Source organism: Perna viridis, chromosome 7 (assembly GCF_037379345.1).
Source record: "Perna viridis isolate PV_CMFRI_1.1 ecotype Kerala chromosome 7, ASM3737934v1, whole genome shotgun sequence".
NCBI lineage: Eukaryota > Metazoa > Mollusca > Bivalvia > Mytilida > Mytilidae > Perna > Perna viridis.
The window spans coordinates 3,625,418-3,646,375 of record NC_142451.1 but is presented as its reverse complement, the minus strand read 5'-3'; the positions used below and the strand labels follow the sequence as shown (position 1 = coordinate 3,646,375).

General features: G+C 33.6%; 2 protein-coding genes across 2 annotated transcripts in view; one reads left to right on the top strand and one right to left on the bottom strand.

The window, feature by feature from the left end:
- Window positions 1-6,534: 6,534 nt before the first annotated feature.
- LOC148610998 (uncharacterized) lies at window positions 6,535-9,654 on the bottom strand. Its single transcript, XM_088591005.1, has 2 exons — window positions 9,525-9,654; window positions 6,535-9,140 (listed from the first exon to the last, which is right to left on the bottom strand). Exon 2 carries the CDS (start codon window positions 9,057-9,059, stop codon window positions 7,599-7,601), a length of 1,461 nt encoding a protein of 486 aa, XP_088447131.1. The 5' UTR covers window positions 9,060-9,140; window positions 9,525-9,654; the 3' UTR covers window positions 6,535-7,598.
- Window positions 9,655-10,603: 949 nt separating this feature from the next.
- LOC148610996 (cubilin-like) overlaps window positions 10,604-20,958 on the top strand; it is a 113,996-nt gene continuing 103,641 nt past the window's right edge. The window contains exons 1-4 of the mRNA XM_088591004.1: window positions 10,604-10,734; window positions 11,474-11,603; window positions 14,737-14,790; window positions 16,470-16,595. Coding sequence (XP_088447130.1) covers window positions 10,625-10,734; window positions 11,474-11,603; window positions 14,737-14,790; window positions 16,470-16,595 — 420 coding nt within the window. The 5' untranslated portion in view covers window positions 10,604-10,624. The remainder of the gene's footprint in view (window positions 10,735-11,473; window positions 11,604-14,736; window positions 14,791-16,469; window positions 16,596-20,958) is intronic.

The following is a 20,958-nucleotide window of genomic DNA, read 5'->3' as shown; positions in this document are numbered from 1 at the left end:
CACTTAGAAATCGATGGTAAAGGAAAACTATTGACCAAACTTTACGACAAACGTGATAACTTTTCATTCAGAATTGTCAACTTTCCTTTCATCTGTGGCAACATCCCTTCAGCACCTGCATATGGAGTGTTCCTATCACAACTTGTACGTTATGCCAGAGCTTGCCGAAACTATGCAGACCTTTTGTATCGCGCTAGAACTCTAACAAATAGGCTTCTGGAGCAGGGTTATGTTGCTACAAGAATGAAGTCATCACTACAGAAGTTTTATGGTCGTCATCATGAACTCATGGATCGTTACTGTGTATCCATCTGCACCATGAAAACTGATTTATTCACCGTGTCATAGTTTTCCTTTTCTCCTTTGTCTACCCCGGACTTTACTTTTTATGAGCAACTCGGCAGGAGTTTCTAGAAAAGCAGAGGACGCTTACTCTACCGGTGCGCTTAGTCCATGCTCCTAGTTTTCAGTGGAGTCCGAGTTGCTCATTTGCTTTTGTTACTTTGTATGTATGATTTTAGTTACTTTATGTTCTTTGTTGTGTATGTCTGTTTTCCATGTCTGGTCTTTGTCACTGGATTACATTCTTTTGATATAACCTTGGTTTCCTTGATTACTCTTTAAAAAAATTGTGTGAAACAGTGTATCATCAAAGTTCATTGGATAACATCATATATTTAGGGTATATGTTCCTTGATAAACCTCTTCCAATTTTATTAGACATGCACAGATTTCTAATTTATATTTTAGGAAATATATTTGACAGTTTTTTAAGAGTGAAGGTAACTTTGTTACTTGATGTAACACAATGACCACTTTAACATATCATGACGTTGCGGCTTTAGCTACATTAAAATCGGTTCAAAATACTATGAGATTATTAGATATAGGAGAATACAAACATAACATGATATTGCTATATATTTTGTCCAGTGGCAATTTTTAAAGGTGGGAATTTTAAGCAACAAAATTGCCTTTGACTGTATAGTATGTGTGGAAACAATAGTAACCATGTATACAGCTTCAATTTGGTTACCCATTTAAACTTTGTTTATTGATCCTCATTAATTTCCCAACATTTATTGAGCGACAGCCTCTATAATGAAGTCACATGACATCAATGTATCATTGTAAAACAGTGTTTATACTGAGGAATATACAGCGAAGACAATTCAGGGAATAGCCCTCCAAAGCTCCGGTGTTGATGGTTAACCAAGAAATTCACCAATTGACAAGATTCTCCAGGCAATAGCTGTAATAAGATAATAATCTTAATAAATTATCGTCCTTGGTGAAGATCTGAATAAACTGTAAATATTTCGAGAAAGATACATTTGAACCAGTTAACAGTGACACAGAAAGAATAACCTTGTACAATGAATGTAAAATATGGGGTTTTAGACTTTCAGTTTTTGGCAAAAAATATTGTGAACAATACAGATTATAAACTGGAACTTAATCTGCAAAATTGTTTTCTCGTATTTTTGTTTGTTTGATGGATTTGTTGTTTGTCAGTAGTGACTTTACAGTCCGGTGTGAACTTATTGGTGGTTTTGAACAACCTAGTTTTAAAGAACAACAAATATGAGCACTACGGATGAGTCTAAATTCCATCTAAAAAACGATGATGTTTCATTCTTGCAGTCCTGTAAACATATTCGCAATATCTTTATACACGTAAGCCGAAGTTGTAACTCACAAGCCATGGACACATAAGGCTGGTAACTATCATATGTGTCCTTCAGTTGGTTCAATAGTCCATGTTTGTGGTGTCTTTGGCCCAAAGGTGGAGGGAGGTATATTGGAGCTGATGGAATAGGCCAGTTGTCTATAAATACAGGCGGCGGAGGCTGTGTTGCTATAGCCATTACCATGGCAACGAATAAAACAAAAAATGGAAAAACGGTTCTCATTTGCTGAAAATAAGTCAAAAGTAATAATTATATTCATATGAGGTGCTACTATGAAAAGCCCCTGAAAATCGTTTTGTATTGAGACTTTGATTTATTTTGAATTTCTGTATACAAGTTTCAGTTGTTTTTTGTTTTTTGTTTTTTGTTTTTTTTTTTTTATATTTATCTTATTTTTCCTTTTGCCTTCGTGTAAGTTGTGTAAACTATTGTTTGATATTTAGAAGTTTGGATCTCATTTTTATTTGCTTGGATTTACCTAAATTATGTGTTTGTTGAATCTATGATATTAAAATATTATCTGCGGCTGGAATAATTGCAATGTTTTACAATGACAAATGTTTATGAAATTCACTATTTAGTAAAATATAGAAAATGTCTGACCTTGTTAACCGTGTCTGTAGATTTTAACTGATATTAGTCTACCCATGTCTTCTTATGTCAGTTTTGTGTAATGCAATGGACGAAATACACAACGACATATACCTTCAGAAAGACTTCCCCTTTTCACCAATTTGTCAATTCAAGGTGTTGAATGTTTCTTCCGTCTTTTAACCTCCTTAGGCGAATAGCATGTTGTTTAGATTGACAAAGGTCTCGTGTTTTTTTTTCTTTTTTTTTGTCTTTCCATTGTTTTGGTTTGGTCTCTTTTGCCCATTTTTCTGCGTGCGTGTTTCTGATGGTGTATCTATTTTTGTTTTTACATTTGCGACATCAAATTAATGATTCGGTTTTATTAGAAAATAATAATTAAAAAAAACCACTCAAATAATTAGATACAATGTTTCAATATAACGGACTTTTCTTAATACTAATTAAACTGACGTATTTTCAAGTAATAGTTACGTTTTACTTCCACGAACCCTTTTTGCTTCTGTTTCTTCATAGTGGATATACTATACGACTTTAAATAATTACTACAATTCAGAGTTAAAATGTATTTTATTTAGTTTTGCAAAAAAATCATTCAATGTATACAGAGAAAATTAACAGTTTGAAACAAATACAAGTCCCATCGGTATCACAGTAATAGTTAGCACACTGGGATAAATATTCAATATAGTGTACAGCCTTTCAATACTATTACACCGCATCCTACCCTGTTGAAAGCCGGAGGTCTATGGTCAGCGCGTCTGCCTGTACGTCCGTTCGCACCCTTTTCGTAGTTGTTTGTCTGTAACTACTATTACTGTTTACATTTTGATTTAAATACAACACTTACTCACAGCCAGACTGAAACTTAGTGGGCTGATGTCTCATTAAAACTTATCTTTGGGAAATTAATTTGAAAAATGTGTAAGTTTCTACAATAAGTGATAATTCGCTTATTAACTGAATTAATATCAACAAAAAAATAATAATAATAAAAATAAACGAAACTCCGGTCAGTCTTTTCTATTTTATGGAATTTTGAAAAAGAGAGCTCCAATAACTATCTAGCATTATACATTCTTTTAACAGAGATTGGGTTTTTTCCTTTGTTCTTTTTTCCAAATAAATATCAGAGGAAGTCCAAGTGTGCTCTAGCTAAAGCTTGCCTCTTGTTGCAGTCCTGTCTGTGAGAAATAAAATCTTGTATAATATTGCATGTAATGTCACGTGTTTTCCATAGAACTCAATTGGAAAACAACCATGCAATATCCAACCTCATTATAGCATAAATATCATTATAGCATAAATATTGTGCATAGACAGTTCCGCCTCTGACGAAAATGACCAGATCTCATTAGTCAATTATCAATTAATGGGTGTCGTCAATTCATGTCACAAATCATTTATAGCACCGCCTTCCTCGTTATCAAAATAGACTTCTCGCCCTCCGGGCTCAAAGTTTATTTGATAACTTGTAAGACCGTGCTATAAATAAAACTTAGACCTTACATGCTGCTTGGCCATTTAAAGGTGTGGGTCAAAGACTCAAACGTATCCTTTGCAATTTGTGGGCACATGTTCAGGGCAAAATAATATTACAACCAGATAAAGCTGATTCATTAAATAAAACAAAAATATTTTCTAGATTAAAATAACAAATGTAATATAGAAAATACCCACTCCAGCACATGTATAATGAGAAAACCAACCAAACATAACCATTTTTTGTAACTTTAATTACACTTAGTGGGCTGGGAAAGCCGGTAAGCAGTCTAAACGATTGTTAATGGCATACTAAAAAAACATGACTTTATTAATATCAACAAAGTTTCAATATTGGAGAGTTGACAAAACCTGAAAGGCACCAATTACCAGAGGATTAAACGAATTTTAAAAAAATCTAAAAACTAGTCTTTAAAATGCCTTCTTCTGAACCGGTATCATAAATACAATTTTAACCGATGATACCCCATCCTTGTAGCAGTGGAAAAACGACATACAGGTAGTCTGAAAGAAAAGATTAATATTATAAGTTACATTTGTATCGATTTAGGCTTAGTAGGTATTCTGCTTAATTTTGAACGTCGTTCCAATTTTATTAAAGTAAGATCTTTTATGAAAAGATATTTAAATTGTTTTTAAAACGTAAAATAATTTAGTCGTGAAAAGTTTTTTTTCTTTTACTTACATCCCCACTTTTTCACAAACTTGAGCATCTTTTTCATTCCTTGATCTTTACGTCTTTCTGCAGCAGGGAAGCCAAGAGGATACATGCTTTCTTGAGTATTTGGCTTTTCAGAGAATTTGTCCGTTTCATACGGATTTTGTTCCATCATATTATTTCGTGGATAGTTTTGTTGAAACTGGTTTTGGAAATGTTGATTCAACTGTGGATAATTTTGTTGAAACTGTTGAAACTGTTGTTCTATTTGAGGATAATTTTGTTGAAGTTGTTGAAACTGTTGTTCTATTTGAGGATAATTTTGTTGAAGTTGTTGAAACTGTTGTTCTATTTGAGGATAATTTTGTTGAAACTGTTGACCTGTATGCTCAAATGTCATTCCCTCAGTTTGATCCTGCATCATCTGATGTTGTTGATGTTTAGTACCGAGTCCTTCGTAAGAATTCTGGTAGTTTGGGGTATACTGCTGATTGTACTGGTTAGGATGGCCATTTAGATCTTGTTGATATGCAGAAATCATGGACTGAAGGTTTTGTTGTGCGTAGACCTGTGTGAAGGTCTCCATACAGATACACACTGCTATAATTAGCAACATATCTACAATAAGATTCACAAATCTTAAAGTCTACTCGATGATCCACCTTTCGCTTCATTACATGTAGATGGTTAAACTTAAATCCAAATTCTGACTTTTATAGTAAATTGCTTGTGCAACAGTAGTATTTTTTAACCAATATTACTTTTATGTACTCATTTTTTTTTTCATCGCCATTTCATTTGAAAGATTTGTTACCTTTTATATACTGATTCTTCAGGTAAAGTATATATTAACTAGTAGATATGCCATTTTTGTCTTCTTCATTAATACAGGAATAGCTGTAGCAATATACCTTATATTCTTTTTTTCACCAAATGACACAAATAAATGTTAAAAACACGCAAATCGGCGAAATATCCAAGACATTGAAGTGATAAACATTTAAAACTCAATAAATCACCAATCAACAAACAAAAACAAAAAACCTAGTTTTCAGTTTTTCAGTGCAAAATGAATCTTTTACAGGGGCTCTATAGTTCGTTTCAGTTTATGCGGTTTAAAATAAATTTAACGAACAAAACTAAGGTGTTAAGTTTCTCACCTTTTCTGTAGACGTCCGACTAGTTTGTGAGATGGTTAATGTTTTACCACCTTCAAGTCGAGTCTGACCCTCAGGATATTTGATGTATTCAGTATGTTACAGCGAATTACATTGAGACAAGTATACATATATATTTCCGACAAAAAAAACTGCTGAGTTTACCATTACGAGGGTAGGATTTCAAGGAGGGGGTTGGTAGTTTTTTGGGGAGGGGGTTTAAAGGGCTTAGAGTAAAATAACGGAATAACTTGCTGCACTTAGTGTATACCACATAAAGCAGTAATCTACACCGGACCTGGACAATATAGAAAATTACATTTTAGCAAGCACTATCAATTCTTGATGGTAATATAATATGATTTGATTTTAATTGATTTCACACCTTTCACGTTGAGATTTCTTCGGGTGTTTTCTTCGTATGATAATTTGTCAAGATCTTCGCGATTTTTCTCTTTCTCCAAAAATGACGAAACACAACACTATAGAGTTTAATTAAACTATAAAAAAATATTTGCAGAGTAAATATATACTACAGTGCAAACTGTAATCGGATCAGTCCTTATAGAAACCGTAATTCTGATTTGTGTTGGTTTAAATCCACTACAAATTAAAATTTCAGTTTACAGATAGCATAATTTGTACCAGTCTTATTGAAAAGACGTTCATGGTATACATTGAAACTAGATAATACTGTTATCCCATGTTATATGTTCTGTTTTAGTGTACATGTTTTTAAATGAATAAAGTAATATTTCACTCTATTCTGAACATTTTTGCATTAAATTCATGTTATGATGGGTATCGTTTGTTTTGTCGCCAGTTTACTTTCAAAGGGTTAAATGTCGTATTAGTATACCCCACGCTACTCCCCGTAATATTCCTTATTTATTCGTGTCAGACAAGCTCATTAAATTGAATCTAAACACATGTATTCAATATATTCAATATTTTTATTTGTTCTAACATATTTACGGTAAATGGTCATAACACAAATAATAGAAACAAAGTATGTAAATTCTGACAACAACAACAAGAAGAAAGAAAGATAAATGCATATGGTCTACATCTAGTTTGATTGACATAGGAACTTGCGACGGTGGTGACCCAATTGTGCCAAAAAAAAAAAAAGCGTAGTAAGAATATGCGAGAGGTGACAAAATAAAGTGCAAATAGACTTCATAGAAAGAGTGGCTATAAATAATTACAGTATAATTTGGGGTTTAATATTAAATATTTCGAAAACCGAGTGTCTCAACATCTCATTTTATCTCAACAATTTAAAGCTAGTGGTCTTGACATTTATTGATATATTAAATAAAAGCCTTGAGGCCTATTATTGAGCTACTATTCAAAACAAATTGTGTTTTGTTTTCTGTTAATGAATTAAAGTTTGCATTATTACTTTTAAGCTTAGTAATTAGTTCTGTTCTATATGAATTGTAGGTTGGACAATGAATAAAGAAGTGCAATTCATCTTCTATTTGCCCATTGGTACATTTTGTGCAAATTCTGTTATTTGGAGGGATATTTTTATAGCGATAAGTGATGATGTATGATAAATACAATACTATTGAATGCTTTATCCGCAAGTAAATAAACAAATTTTTCGTCAGTGTTGTTAGACGGAATGTAAGCAAAAGGGAAAATAATTAATAAACTGTTAAATAATATTAAAAAAAATGAAAAAAAAAAATTATTGTTTAAAAATACATCTTGTTTTGAATGACTTTATAAAATTGAAATTCAGTAGAGTTCTACTGTTGATACCATAGTACAATCAGGATATCTCAATTTGTCCTTAGTAGAAATAGGAATTCAAATTCGTACAAAAAAAAAGAATTCTATCAGGACAAATCATAATTCCAACCATATACTAGTAAAATCCGAACCCTACTGTACTGCAGCAGTGTATAGCCGAAGAACTTTACGCGTATTATTACTTGCAAACATCTTGCATTTTAGGACTGAAAATGAGTAAAATTTGAATTCATTGCGTTATTTGTACTTGTATAACTCCACGGACCTTCCGCTTTTATTGGAGACTATCAATGAACCGTCTCTCCTCCACAGTAAAATGTAAGGATGCTTCAGACCATCTCTAGGACGAAGGAACCGGCTTCCTCCGCTGCCGTCTGATGAAAACTTATAAATGGCCGATGATTTCATACCAGTAACATAAAAATTGCCAATATTATCAACGGTTATCCCGTAGGGATCCTTTAGTCCAGTTAAGGAACATGAAAACAATGTCTCCCCTTGTAAATTTAAACACGTCACATTGTTATTGACTTGATCCGAACATAATATGTTTTCTAAACCAGCGGCATGGAGGTACAACCTCCCAGTAAAATGTGGAATAGAACCAACTAATCCACCAGAAATGTTAAGGATCTGAAGACCTTTGTTTCTGCAGTTTACAACAAGTTTAGCTTGTACTAGTGTCAGTCCTTCCGCTCTGTCGTCTAGTTCAATAGTTTTTAGGACTTTTCCTATTTTAATATCGACGATAACTACATTTTTGCGACCTTGTGTTACCGCAATAGTCGATTTATCGACAACGGCTATGCAGTCGGGATATTCTCCAATTTTAAGCGTCTTTGTTGTTCCATGAATTAAATTATGAATAAAGATACTTTCTGATATACGATCGGACATGACTAAATCGTCGTTTTCCATTTCTTTTACGTCGATTATTTCAAACTCGTCATTTTCATTGTGAATGTCTAAAATGTCGGTAAACTTAAAACTGCGATCACCAGTGGAGATAGTCGAAAACGTCACTTCCCTTTCCAATGGTTTAATTTTTGTTTTTTTAATAGTGGTCAGAGAACCAAAGGATGCAATGCTGCTAAATGTTAACAAATCCTTGACCATTCTGAAGTCTATAGAAACTTCTTTATAGTCGGATGGTAGAATGACTTCCTCATTTGTCTCTTTGGAGTTTAAATCGATTGAAATTTCAGATAAGATCACAATCGAATCCGAAAAGGGAAGATTTGATTTTTCTTCTATTGTAATGCGGTGTTGTTGTAGTTGGGACAGATGGCTGCCAATTACCTTTTCGGTCTCTTTCAAAACTGAGTAATGTTCTTTATACAATTCATCATACTCTTCGAGTATTTTTTCCTCCAATGTATTGAGATGTTTCAGAACTTTCCTCTTATAGTGTACCAAGGTATTTTTAAACACAACCCTTCCCCGTTCCAAATCCGACAAATTTTCATATATATCTTTCTGATGGGAATTAACTCGATTAAAGATTTCATCCAGTTTCTTGGTCGTCTCGTTGTAGATATCACTGTCTTTTAGATTACAGTCGGTTTCTAGAATATCAATGACATCTTTGCATTGGTGGTGTCCACCGACCTTACAACCCTCACAGAGGGGCATACTATGGACATTGCAGTAGAATCGTAGCTCCCGCTCATTAAGATGTTCACACTGGGATGTATCCATCTTCTAGTTCAAGGTAGACTGCATTATTCATCTACATCGACACGAATGTTAGAATGGAAATCTACAAACATCTGTCCATTGCTAAATAACACAAGAAAAAAAGAATTAGGAACCTATTTAGTACCAGAACGCCAAAACGAAAAACAAAATAAACCACTATAAGAGAACAGTCGTTCAATAAAATTTCCTCGTTCAAAAAACATGGGTGGCCTTGAACTGACAATTTCATCCCGGTGGGGTAGTTGTCTCTTTGATATATTCACCATATTTATGATCTTATACAGTATCTGAGAAGAGAAAAATTAAAAGCATTGTTTGAAAGAACGCGGTATCCATCGTGAGGAGCGCTGCACAGCACCTGAACTTGATCTTTGTCTCTTCTCCATTAATATTTTAGTGCATATGATCTATCCGATAATAGAAAATTGTGGAACAGTAGAATATAGAAAAATGAAACCACCATACCTTGATTATTATCGTGTGTACATACTTTCCAACTGGTTGTCATGTTCAGGCTAGTTATAGAAATTGATTTAACACTATTTTAAACCTTTCGTCGTATATTTAAAATTACCATTAAGGCTAACAACTTTTAAATTGAAAGTAGTCGCTGTTTAAAAGTTCGTTTCGTTTTGAAGTGAGCACCTGAGTGAAGCGTCAGAAGTGGTCGATAAAAACTTTCTCTGAAGATCAGCTACTCTGTTTCAAACAACTTGGTGGAAGCAAACCAAAACACAAAATAAAAATAAGAACCTTGAGATTTTTTTCCAAACTTGCGATAACTATTATCTTATTTATAAGCCATATAAAATAAGTTGGTTTTGTTATATTAAGTAAATACCTGCCCAAAAACAAAACTAAATGGCAATTTGAGTTTCATAGCTTTTACCAATCAAGGGAACCAAGGTTATAGCGGTAATCAAAAGAATGTAGTCCAGGGACAAAGACCAGACATGGAAAACAGACATACACAACAAAGAACATAAAGTAACTAAAATCATACATACAAAGTAACAAAAGTAAATGAGCAACTCGGACTCCACTAAAAACTAGGAGCATGGACCAGGTGCATCGGTAGGGTAAGCTTCCTCTGCTTTTCTAGAAACACCAGCCGAGTTGCTCATAAAAAGTCAAGTCTGGGGTAGACAAACGAGGTAAGGAAAACTATGACCCGTTGAATAAATCAGTTTTCATGGTGCTGATACACCATAACGATCCACGAATTCATGATGACGACCATAAAACTTCTGTAGTGATGGCTTCAATCTTGTAGCAACATAACGAACAGTCGTTTACGTAAAGAAACCAGTCAAAGAAATTCCCTGCAATATTAAAATAAGCTGTGATAACCGCTGACTGATACTAACTTTCGCAAAGTGATACCTTTACGTAAAGTCTATCACTAATTTTCCCATAATTAAAGTGATAAATAAACTATAGATAAATTAACATATTTCAAGATAGCGCAAAGGTCTAACTTCATTACCATACATTTTGTCTCAGTACATGTTACATTATATTGTCTATCAGTGAGTTATGTATGATCATCGCTCTCTGGTGTGAAGATGGATAGAAAATGTCTGTTTACGCCCCTTTTATTTTATGGAATATTTTTGCAGTTGTTGCAATTAACTACACAAAATGTAAGACACAAGAGAAACATTTCTCCTGAGCTGTAAGTACAAAGTTTTGTCTTTAAGATTAACATTTGTCTATATAATAATGAACTTTTTAATCATAATTCTTTTTACAAAAAACCTAATTTTGACCTCGGAATATTTCGTCAACATTTCACACGCATGATCGTTGCAATATTTCCACCGTATTAAGTTATTCTTATTTTTGAAACCTATAAAATAGGAGTTATTGTTCAGGGTAATGAAGTTTTACTTGAAAATTAATTTCGGACGGTCTTTAGACAAGAAACATTTGAGATTTTCAGGCGAATCAAGTTTTTTTTATTCTGCATGAATGCAGTACAATTTATTTGGCAATTTTTATTATTTTTCCAATTCGAAAATGTCGGCCGTTTCTTTTAAATCCAGACGCTTGCCAAATATATTTAACGAAAATAAAGAAAATAGTCCGACATGCTTAACTTGTGAGTAAATAGAAGCGGTAGAGTAAAAAAAAAACAATTTAAAAACAATTGTTTTAATAACATTTATTCATATGAGGGGTCGCTCACTGACTTCACAAGTTGTATATATACATAATACTTAATGTGTTTTGTTTCATTTAGGGTTTCATGGTTAAGCCATTATCTTTTTTTTTAACCTGGAGTAATCATGGTTGCCACTAATTAACTAAGTATGAAAACATTTCCACGACTTTAATTTTCCCGACTTTTTCTTCAGTTCTATTTTGTTTATAATGACCCAAGTTTAGATTTTGTTGTCTTTATTGATTTACAGCCCCCGAATCATGACACAAAATGGGCACCTTGTCTTTAAATCTGGAGTTAACCATAACATTTCCTTCCAAGCAGTTTCTGGTGGATTCATTAATATAGGGAAAGAAGACCTGAATATGATTATCAAAACAGTAAGTCATGTCAATTTTCATCAAACACAGCAGCACATGCCACCAAAACCTACCAAACACACCGACCTACACAACATGCATTAACTAAGAATTCTTACCCAACACACTACCAGACGCACATCCAGAGACTTTGAAAGAAAGGGGGTGCAGGCTATTATTTTCTTCTTTTTTATAAAATGCACGACTTCAACAAAATTTTCTAACTAAAATGGGGATTCTACCGCCGGAATTTTACCATATATACCCGCCAAAATAAATGTTGTAGCAAGCATTCAGGAGCTGGTCCAGGACTTTATAAAAGGTTCCAAGCTATATTTTGAAGTGGTGGATCTAGGTTGGGGATACAGGGGGTTGACGCCTCTCCACTTTTTTTTTTATTGGAATATTTGTAATTTTCGTGTGTAAAATTCACAAAAAAAAAGATAAATAATGTCGTTGCAACCCCCCCCTTTTCTGAGGAACCCCGGTAAGCACCCTCCTTTTCAATGTGTTTGGATCAGCCCCTGATTTGTTAAGTTTTTTCTTGAAATTAACAACAAAACCGGGATAAACTCCCAGGACACATATAGATCCGACTCTGAGTAATAATTGGTAAGTCACCTAACCGTTTTGTGGTGATTGCTCTTGTTACTCCGAGTAATTATTGGTAAGTCATCGAACCGTTTTGTGGTGATTGCTCTTGTTACTTTTATTATTTTGCGTGTTATTTTGAAGGCCAATGTCGAAAGTTGAAATCTCGAACTTTAAAACTGTGTAAACGGGAGCTTGTACTGAAATTAATTCTTTGTCACACCACCGGTAAGTATATGAGAGGTATTTCATTTATCTGCTGCCTGCAGAAGATCGAGTTATCATGTAACGGCATACTCTGACAACTCGTGGACTTCATAGCATGATAGTCACTAAACAACTGTACATCGCGGTCTATGTTATAACGAAGGGGTTCTTACAAAAATTACACGCAGAGATATTAACAATTAGATATTTGTTTTTATAACCAGGGAGTGTAATATTAAGTCCCTGTCATAACTTACATATACCAGCACTAATGAAATATTTCGGCAGGTTTGAAAGTGTATATGTTAATTAGGTATCGAGATGTCAAGTTACACTCCCCTGCATTTGTAACTCCTTAATCGGCTGAAACTCGTGTAAGTCCCATTGTTGAGTAGGCGATGTTTTTTTTTTTATACCAGTACTTTGCCCAGGATGAAAAGGGTTATGTTGTGCTAATAGGTGATGAAATTCAAAGAATTTCTTGCATAATTTTGACTTATTTCACTCCTAAAACGTATCAAATGTTAAATTAAAGAATGCATGAGGCTGTACATATGGCTTGAATTTATAGACAATAGACAATTTTATTTGCACGAACACATTTACAGTAAATGGTTATGGCATAAACAAAAACAGTACAATGTAATATACACGCATATAAATATATATTTACATATAAACTTAATGACTATGGTACGACAGTGGTGTAAATCCGATCAAAATAGATTAATCTATAGTTTAAATTTTGACCTTATATATTATTATAATTTCATAATAAAATTGACCTTCGATTCCAACATTCATTCATGAATTTGATAGATATTTTTAGTATGTCTATACAGCTATTTAATATGTATGCTATATCTCTTGGTGTGAGGTGAGGTTTTGATGAAGAAATTAAATTATGGTTGTCCAATTTCATTCTGTATTCATTTCTTTGTGGTGTGTAGTGGGTGCACACCAAGAAGAAATGATATTCATCCTATATGTTCCCACTATTACATGATTTACAAGTACATTTTTTCTCTCTATGTTTTTGTACTGACCCCTTTCTATTTCTATTGCATGTGCACTCAAACGAAATTTACTGATGATAGATCTTTCTATTTTAGATTTACATAAATCAATATATGGTAGTCTTTTAGACAGAATAAATATTTTATGAAAAAAAAGGCAGTTTTTCACTCATAGCAACTGAGCCTACTGCATTTTGCTTAAATTGATCATGTAGTCTTTGTTGGATTCATTTGATATAAAATTGAAGGTTATTAAGATGTATGTTAAGATGACAGAACTCCAACTTATTTAGTATATTTTGTACATGGGACATCCACAAGTAGTTGTTTTTAACTTCTCTGAACATTTCGTAAACTAGTATATCAGGGGAGTTAAGGATATGGTTTAAAAATTTAATCATATTCAGTTGAACTTTTAGATGTAGAAATGTTCTGTTCAGTTCTGCTAAACATGCAATGTTTATAGTTTTACTATTTACTCTAAGGATTCTTTTATAAATTTCAAGTGTAAGGGTTCATATGGGTCAGAGTCACTGAAAATTTTTCCAGCTCCCAAAACCTCACTTCCATAAAGAATAACAGGTATTACTAAAGTGTCAAATAACTTTTCAAGTGAATTACAAGGAACATCTATAGATATGACTTTTTTTATTTTAGACCAGGCCTTTCTTCCCTTCTCCATTAGATTATTTTTTGATAGATTCAAATTACTATTGTAGTTATATGTAATGCCCAGGTAGCAGTAAGATTTTACTGTTTCTAGCATATATTTAGCATTATTAAAGGGGTTGAGAAAACTTTTACCATTTGAATCGAATATTATTGTTTTTGGTTTTATTGTGTTTACTTAAGAGTTTGACTGAGGACATTGCCTTCTTTAACTCCATAACTGGAGGGAAATTAATATGATAGAATGCGACCCCATGAGAAAAGTATTACCGTTCACACGTTTCTTTGATTCAAATGAAAATTATTTTTTGGTACATGTAACATTTGGGTTATAGAATGGTGAGTGTTGGTTGGGCGTGGAAATACTACTAATTGCAGCCTCCCAATATTTGGTATCCAGCATAAGGAACCGGTCTCATATCATTGAATCCGATTTCAGGTTTGTCAGACATCTACTTCCTGTTAATGAAGATCTGCATTTCTGTCTTTGACTTTTTTTTCATTATAAGAGGAAGCTGCCTTTTGTATTTCATTGTTTTAACTTTACAGATTGTTTGTCTCAAAATTTGTAGTGTATGGGACTTAAAAAACAAAAAGTGGGATGGGCATTTCAAGTGCTTAGTGCTGTTTTGTTACAAGGTCATTTAGTCATATTTACTTTAATGTTTTAGGTGAAGGACAATAAATTGACCATTGAACAGTTACAGACCATTTCTACTACAGCAGTAAGTTCTATGACAGGGTTACAATTTTAAAAATGTATTTTTTTTTAATGTACATCTTAAAGCACTTACTGGTTTGTTGCCTTTAAAGTTCTAGCCATCATCAGCTTGGTCTGCTCATACAATTTAAAAGAAGCAGGAATTCCCTTCTTTCAATATTGTGGATGGTGCAAATTGTCAGAAAATAACCCACATTTTTTTACCATTTTCCTTCAAACTTTAATAAATGGTTGGTAGCAATATAACCATATTATGGATTTATTTCCACAGAAATCAGTCAAGGGGGACCAATTTTTTTGAGGGGGGGGGGACAATTAAAAGTCAGTGATTTAGGATTGTCGCTTGGGAAGTGCCTGCATTTTTTTTTACCAATATCCTTTATGTGAATGGTTAGTAGCAAAAAAAAAAATCTTGACATCAACTTTTTATTTGTGAACAGGGAATGAAGTTTTTTCAAAGAATTCAAATGTTTTCAAGATGGTAATTATGAGTGCTCATTAAGATTCTTATTTTTGGTCTCAATATTTATGATGGTACTGTGTTTGAGGGCCCACGGTTTATCACACTCTTTATATAGTCATGACTATAAGGTTCTAATATTTAACAGAACTGCCATAGAATAAATTACCAATGTACACTTAATTTCATTTACAATCAAGAATTCATTACTCAAATTTGGTCTTTTTGATTAGATTTTGATATAACTTTAAACACTCATGGTGACTGATAGATCATTAAACACTCATGCTGACTGATAGATCATTAAACACTCATGGTGACTGATCGATCATTAAACACTCATGCTGACTGATAGATCATTAAAGATTCATGCTTACTGATAGATCATTAAACACTCATGGTGACTGATAGATCATTAAACACTCATGCTGACTGATAGATCATTAAAGATTCATGCATACTGATAGATCATTAAACACTCATGCTGACTGATAGATCATTAAAGATTCATGCTTACTGATAGATCATTAAACACTCATGCTGATTGATAGATCATTAAACACTCATGCTGACTGATAGATCATTGAACACTCATGCTGACTGATATATCATTAAACACTCATGCTGACTGATAGATCATTAAAGATTCATGCTGACTGATAGATCATTAAACACTCATGCTGACTGATAGATCATTAAACACTCATGCTGACTGATCATTAAACACTCATGCTTACTGATAGATCATTAAACACTCATGGTGACTGATAGATCATTAAACACTCATGCTGACTGATCATTAAACACTCATGCTTACTGCTATATCATTAAACACTCATGCTGACTGATAGAACACTCATGTTGACTGATAGAACACTCATGCTGACTGATCATTAAAGACTCATGGTGACTGATAGATCATTACACACTCATGCTGACTGATCATTAAAGACTCATTGTGACTGATAGATCATTACACACTCATGCTGACTGATCATTAAACACTCATGCTGACTGATCATTAAAGACTCATGGTGACTGATAGATCATTACACACTCATGCTGACTGATCATTAAACACTCATGCTGACTGATAGAACACTCATGCTGAATGATCATTAAAGACTCATGGTGACTGATAGATCATTACACACTCATGCTGACTGATCATTAAACACTCATGCTGACTGATAGATCATTAATTTCTTTTTCTGCTTTTTAAGGCACCATCAAATTTAGCATCTCGGTTAGCAGAGGTTGAGAGACGATTAGACAACTTACAGCCTACTGGTCAGCTATTGTCTCAGCTCTCAGATCTGACCTCTAGAATAAATAGCATTGAAAATCTCGTGAGTAACAGAAAAACAAGACAAAGAACATTGTCTTTACTACTTTAATATGTAGTGCTGCGGACAGGTATCAAAAAGTGCTTAAGTTTTCAAGCTTAATGGGCCTAGAGGGTATACGGCTATATCTTATGTCAATGGAAAAATAAATCGATGTAGTTTTTGAATATTGTATTTATCAAAGTGAAAAACGTTAAAGTTTTCCGTTATTTTGCATTAATTAGAGGAAGGGTCAAAGATCAATCGACCCCAATACACTTTGATAAATAATTTAAGTGAAATAGTTTATTGTAGGTATTGGGAAACAAGTAACATGTAAAGGTCACATGTATAAAAACCTAAAAAAAGAATTTTTTCTGACAATGGTTGGCTTTTTAATCACAGAACACAAATGCCTCTAAAAATGGTTGCATTTTAGTGCATTGCCAATGATTAGGAAATAATAAGACACCGTAGAATATTACAATGTATATCTAAATATTCTTTATTGAATAACAAATAAATTAAACACAACGTTCTCGATTCGATCTGCAACATGAGCTTTACAAAATGTGTTTGAAGTTGCAAATTTTCTCATATTTTAACTACTAATTATAATAAAATGGTAAAATACGAAATCAATTCCTGGACAACCTGTTCTGTTCCCAAAAGAGTAATCAAGGGAACTAAAGTTATAGCAGTAATCAAAAGAATGTAATCCAGGGACAAAGACCAGACATGGAAAACAGACATACACAACAAAGAACATAAAGTAACTAAAATCATACATACAAAGTAACAAAAGCAAATGAGCAACTGGCAGCATGGACCGGGTGCACTGTTAGGGTAAGCGTCCTCTGCTTTTCTAGAAACATCTGCCGAGTTGCTCATAAGAAGTCAAGTGCGGGATGCAAGAAAGAGGAAAGGAGAACTATGACACGAACAAATCAGGTTTCATGGTGCAGATGGATACACCGTAACGATCCACAAGTTCATGAGGACAACCATAAAACTTTTGTAGTGATGACTTCAATCTTGTAGCAACATAACTCTGCTCCAGAAGCCTATTTGTCAGAATTCTAGCACGATACAAAAGGTCTGCATAGTCTCGGCAAGCTCTGGCGTAACATATGAGTCGTGATATTAACACTCCATAGGCAGGTGCTGAAGGGATGTTGCCACAGATGAAAGAAAAGTTAACAATTTTGAATGAAAAGTCATCATGTTTGTGGTAAAGTTTGGTCAATAGTTTTCCTTTACCATCGATTTCTATGTGAAGGCCTGACTTCACGGTGTCTGTAGTATTCTTTATCTCAAGGTCTTTGGGGTAGATGCGATGTATCAAATCCCCCAAATTAGGATTATTTAAAGATAATACGTCATATATATAGCGGAAACTGAAATTAAAGGATCTAGCTAAACGGTATTCTTTCTTTTGGTTCAGATCAGCTATAAAGTCAGCCTCATAAGATTGAAGGAATAGGTCAGCAAGTAGAGGAGCACAGTTTGTTTCCATTGGAATGACTACCGTTTGTTGAAAAACGTGTCCACCACACCACAAATATGTTGTCCATTAAAAATTTCAGCATTTTGTAAACATCTGTTTCTGTGTATTTGGTAGATGATTTGGAATTATTTCTTACCAAGTATGAGGAATCTCTACCAAGAACTATATATTTGTATATAGGTGTACCATCTTTTTTTGCAAAAAACAACAATGAAAAATTTTTTTTATGTCAGGATTTTAACTGAGTATGGGGAATAGAAGTATACAGTGTTGAAAAATCATAGGTTTTATTATTATATGCTATTATATTCTGATAATCGGCTTGAACTGATTGTCTCCAAAAGATCTATCGAATTTTTCTGGATCCACATCGAAATAATACAACTACGGGAGTAACAAGTGTTGTGGTAGGACTGCAAACCCTCTTTTACAGCTGTGAGTATAGAAGTTAAAATGTTTTGAAAGAGGTTTGGTGGTACATTATGCAGATCCAGCTATGTAACGTTGTTTGTATGGATTCTTGTGGAGTTAAGGAATCCAGTACATAGACGGTAAATCACAGTCATAAGAAGAGGATAGCACAGATTTATGGTTTTCCACAATTTTTTCTTTGGAGAGTGTGGTAGCAGTATATGTCTTACCACTGCTATTATTTTCTACGTCTACCTCTGATAATAAACATTGGATGTAAAACGTTTTGCAGGCAAAAATAGTGTCGTTTTGGGCTTTGTCTGCTGGTACGACAACATATTTATAATGTATAGTAGACAATGTTTTTGCTACATCTGGATCTTTGAAAACTGATGTAGCATTGGCACTCATTCACATGCTTAAAACTTTCATTTGTTTTAAAATTAAAGACCTCATAGCCTTTACCCAGTCTGACAGAGAATCAATGTCTTCTTGTTCTTGTTTTATCCATTTTCTTGCGTAGTCCTCCACGGCATCCATATTAACTTTAAAGTTAAAATTCCAATTTATGGAGCATGGTTCATGGTATTTGGGACCTTTAGAAAGGATATTATGCAGGGATTTATTTTTGATGATGGACAAATCTCCTGTAACAATGTGACTGGAAGGACCATATTTGACTGGAGAGTTTTTGCAAGAACAGTCAGGTGGTTTAGCCTTGAAGTCCTCAATCTTGAGGTTCTGCAATAGCCTTTGGTAATTGAAAATTTTGGATTAAATGGGTGAAGTATAGGAATATGAAATAATTGGTATGGATTTGTCTTTGAAATATGGGGGAATTTTGTTGGTAACGTTTTTGTGATGGAGGATGTTAGCCAAATTAATTGCATCTATACCTTTGTTGGCAAACGGTAGTGGAGGAAATGATTGTTTTTCTTCGTCTTGACTTTTCACACAAACTGGTTTAGAGAGTCTGTGAAAACCAATATCTAAAATGATGGCAACAAGTCTGTATAATGATGAGGTAGGGTCAGAAACAGGAGTGTCAAAACTTGTTTTGTAAAGGGAGTGTAGTAGAGTGAAAGGTTACTAGAGTTTGGTTCTAATGTGATAAAGTCCAAGAGGTTTTTGTATGAAAGGAAGGAGACCATCTATTGAGACATCATGTAACTTAGGTGACGTATAGTGTTGATGGCCATGACTCCTTTCCAGTCTTGGAGTTTTGTCAAATAAATTCATCTCATTTATGCTATGTTGTCATTGCATCCGTAAGGTATTGCAATACCTAGTCTGTGTATCCAGTACTCCTCTCTTTCTCTACGATAGTTTTTACTTAAAACGGGATTGTTCATAGGATGGTAAATTTTTTTCTGAAATACGAACTTTCATAGAGAGGATTGAATGATCTTGTTGATTAAAATGTTGAAAAAATGTCGCGAATTTGGTGGTATTTATTCCCGAACGATGACTGCACATTCTTTTGTTTATTCGTTCTTGTGTTTCACCGACATATATTAGACTGCATAAGTTACATTCTAATCCATATATTAAGTTCGTTGATTTGCATTGTGACTTCTTATATGGAAGGTTTTGTTTGTAAGGGAACTAAAGAAGTAATTTTTAATACCACATTAGTATAATGTGGTTCGTCATCGTTGTAGTCAAATATATCATTTGAAGTGATGGAACATGGTTTGATTATTTAGAAATCATTTTTTCATTTTTGAAATTCTACAAATGATCTTTACATGTTACTTGTTTTCCGATACCTACAAGGAATGATTTCACTTAAATTACTTATCAAAGTGTATTGGTGTCAATTGATTGCTGACTCCTCCTTTAATTAATACAAAATAACAGAAAATTTTACCACTTTTCAGATCGGAAAGGATGATATTCTAAAACTACATTGATTTATCTTTCCACTGACATATGATATAGTTGTATAACCTCTAGGCCCATTAAAGTTAGAAAAATTCCTTAGCTGTCCACAGCACTAATATTTTTTACTGAGCAGAATTAAATATTTTATAATTTTGTTGCCCTGGAAACCTTATAGTTTGGTCATCAAGTCTGACTGTCAGACACACCATGTGTTTAGGATTGGATTCATCTCATATGACTAGGTTCACATGTATACTTATGCAGTATTATCCAGTGGATGTATTGCAGTTCTACATGTATACTTATGCAGTATTAGCCAGTGGATGTATTGCAGTTCTACATGTATACTTATGCAGTATTATCCAGTGGATGTATTGCAGTTCTACATGTATACTTATGCAGTATTAGCCAGTGGATGTATTGCAGTTCTACATGTATACTTATGCAGTATTATCCAGTGGATGTATTGCAGATCTACATGTATACTTATGCAGTATTATCCAGTGGATGTATTGCAGTTCTACATGTATACTTATACAGTATTATCCAGTGGATGTATTGCAGTTCTACATGCAATGTCTTGAC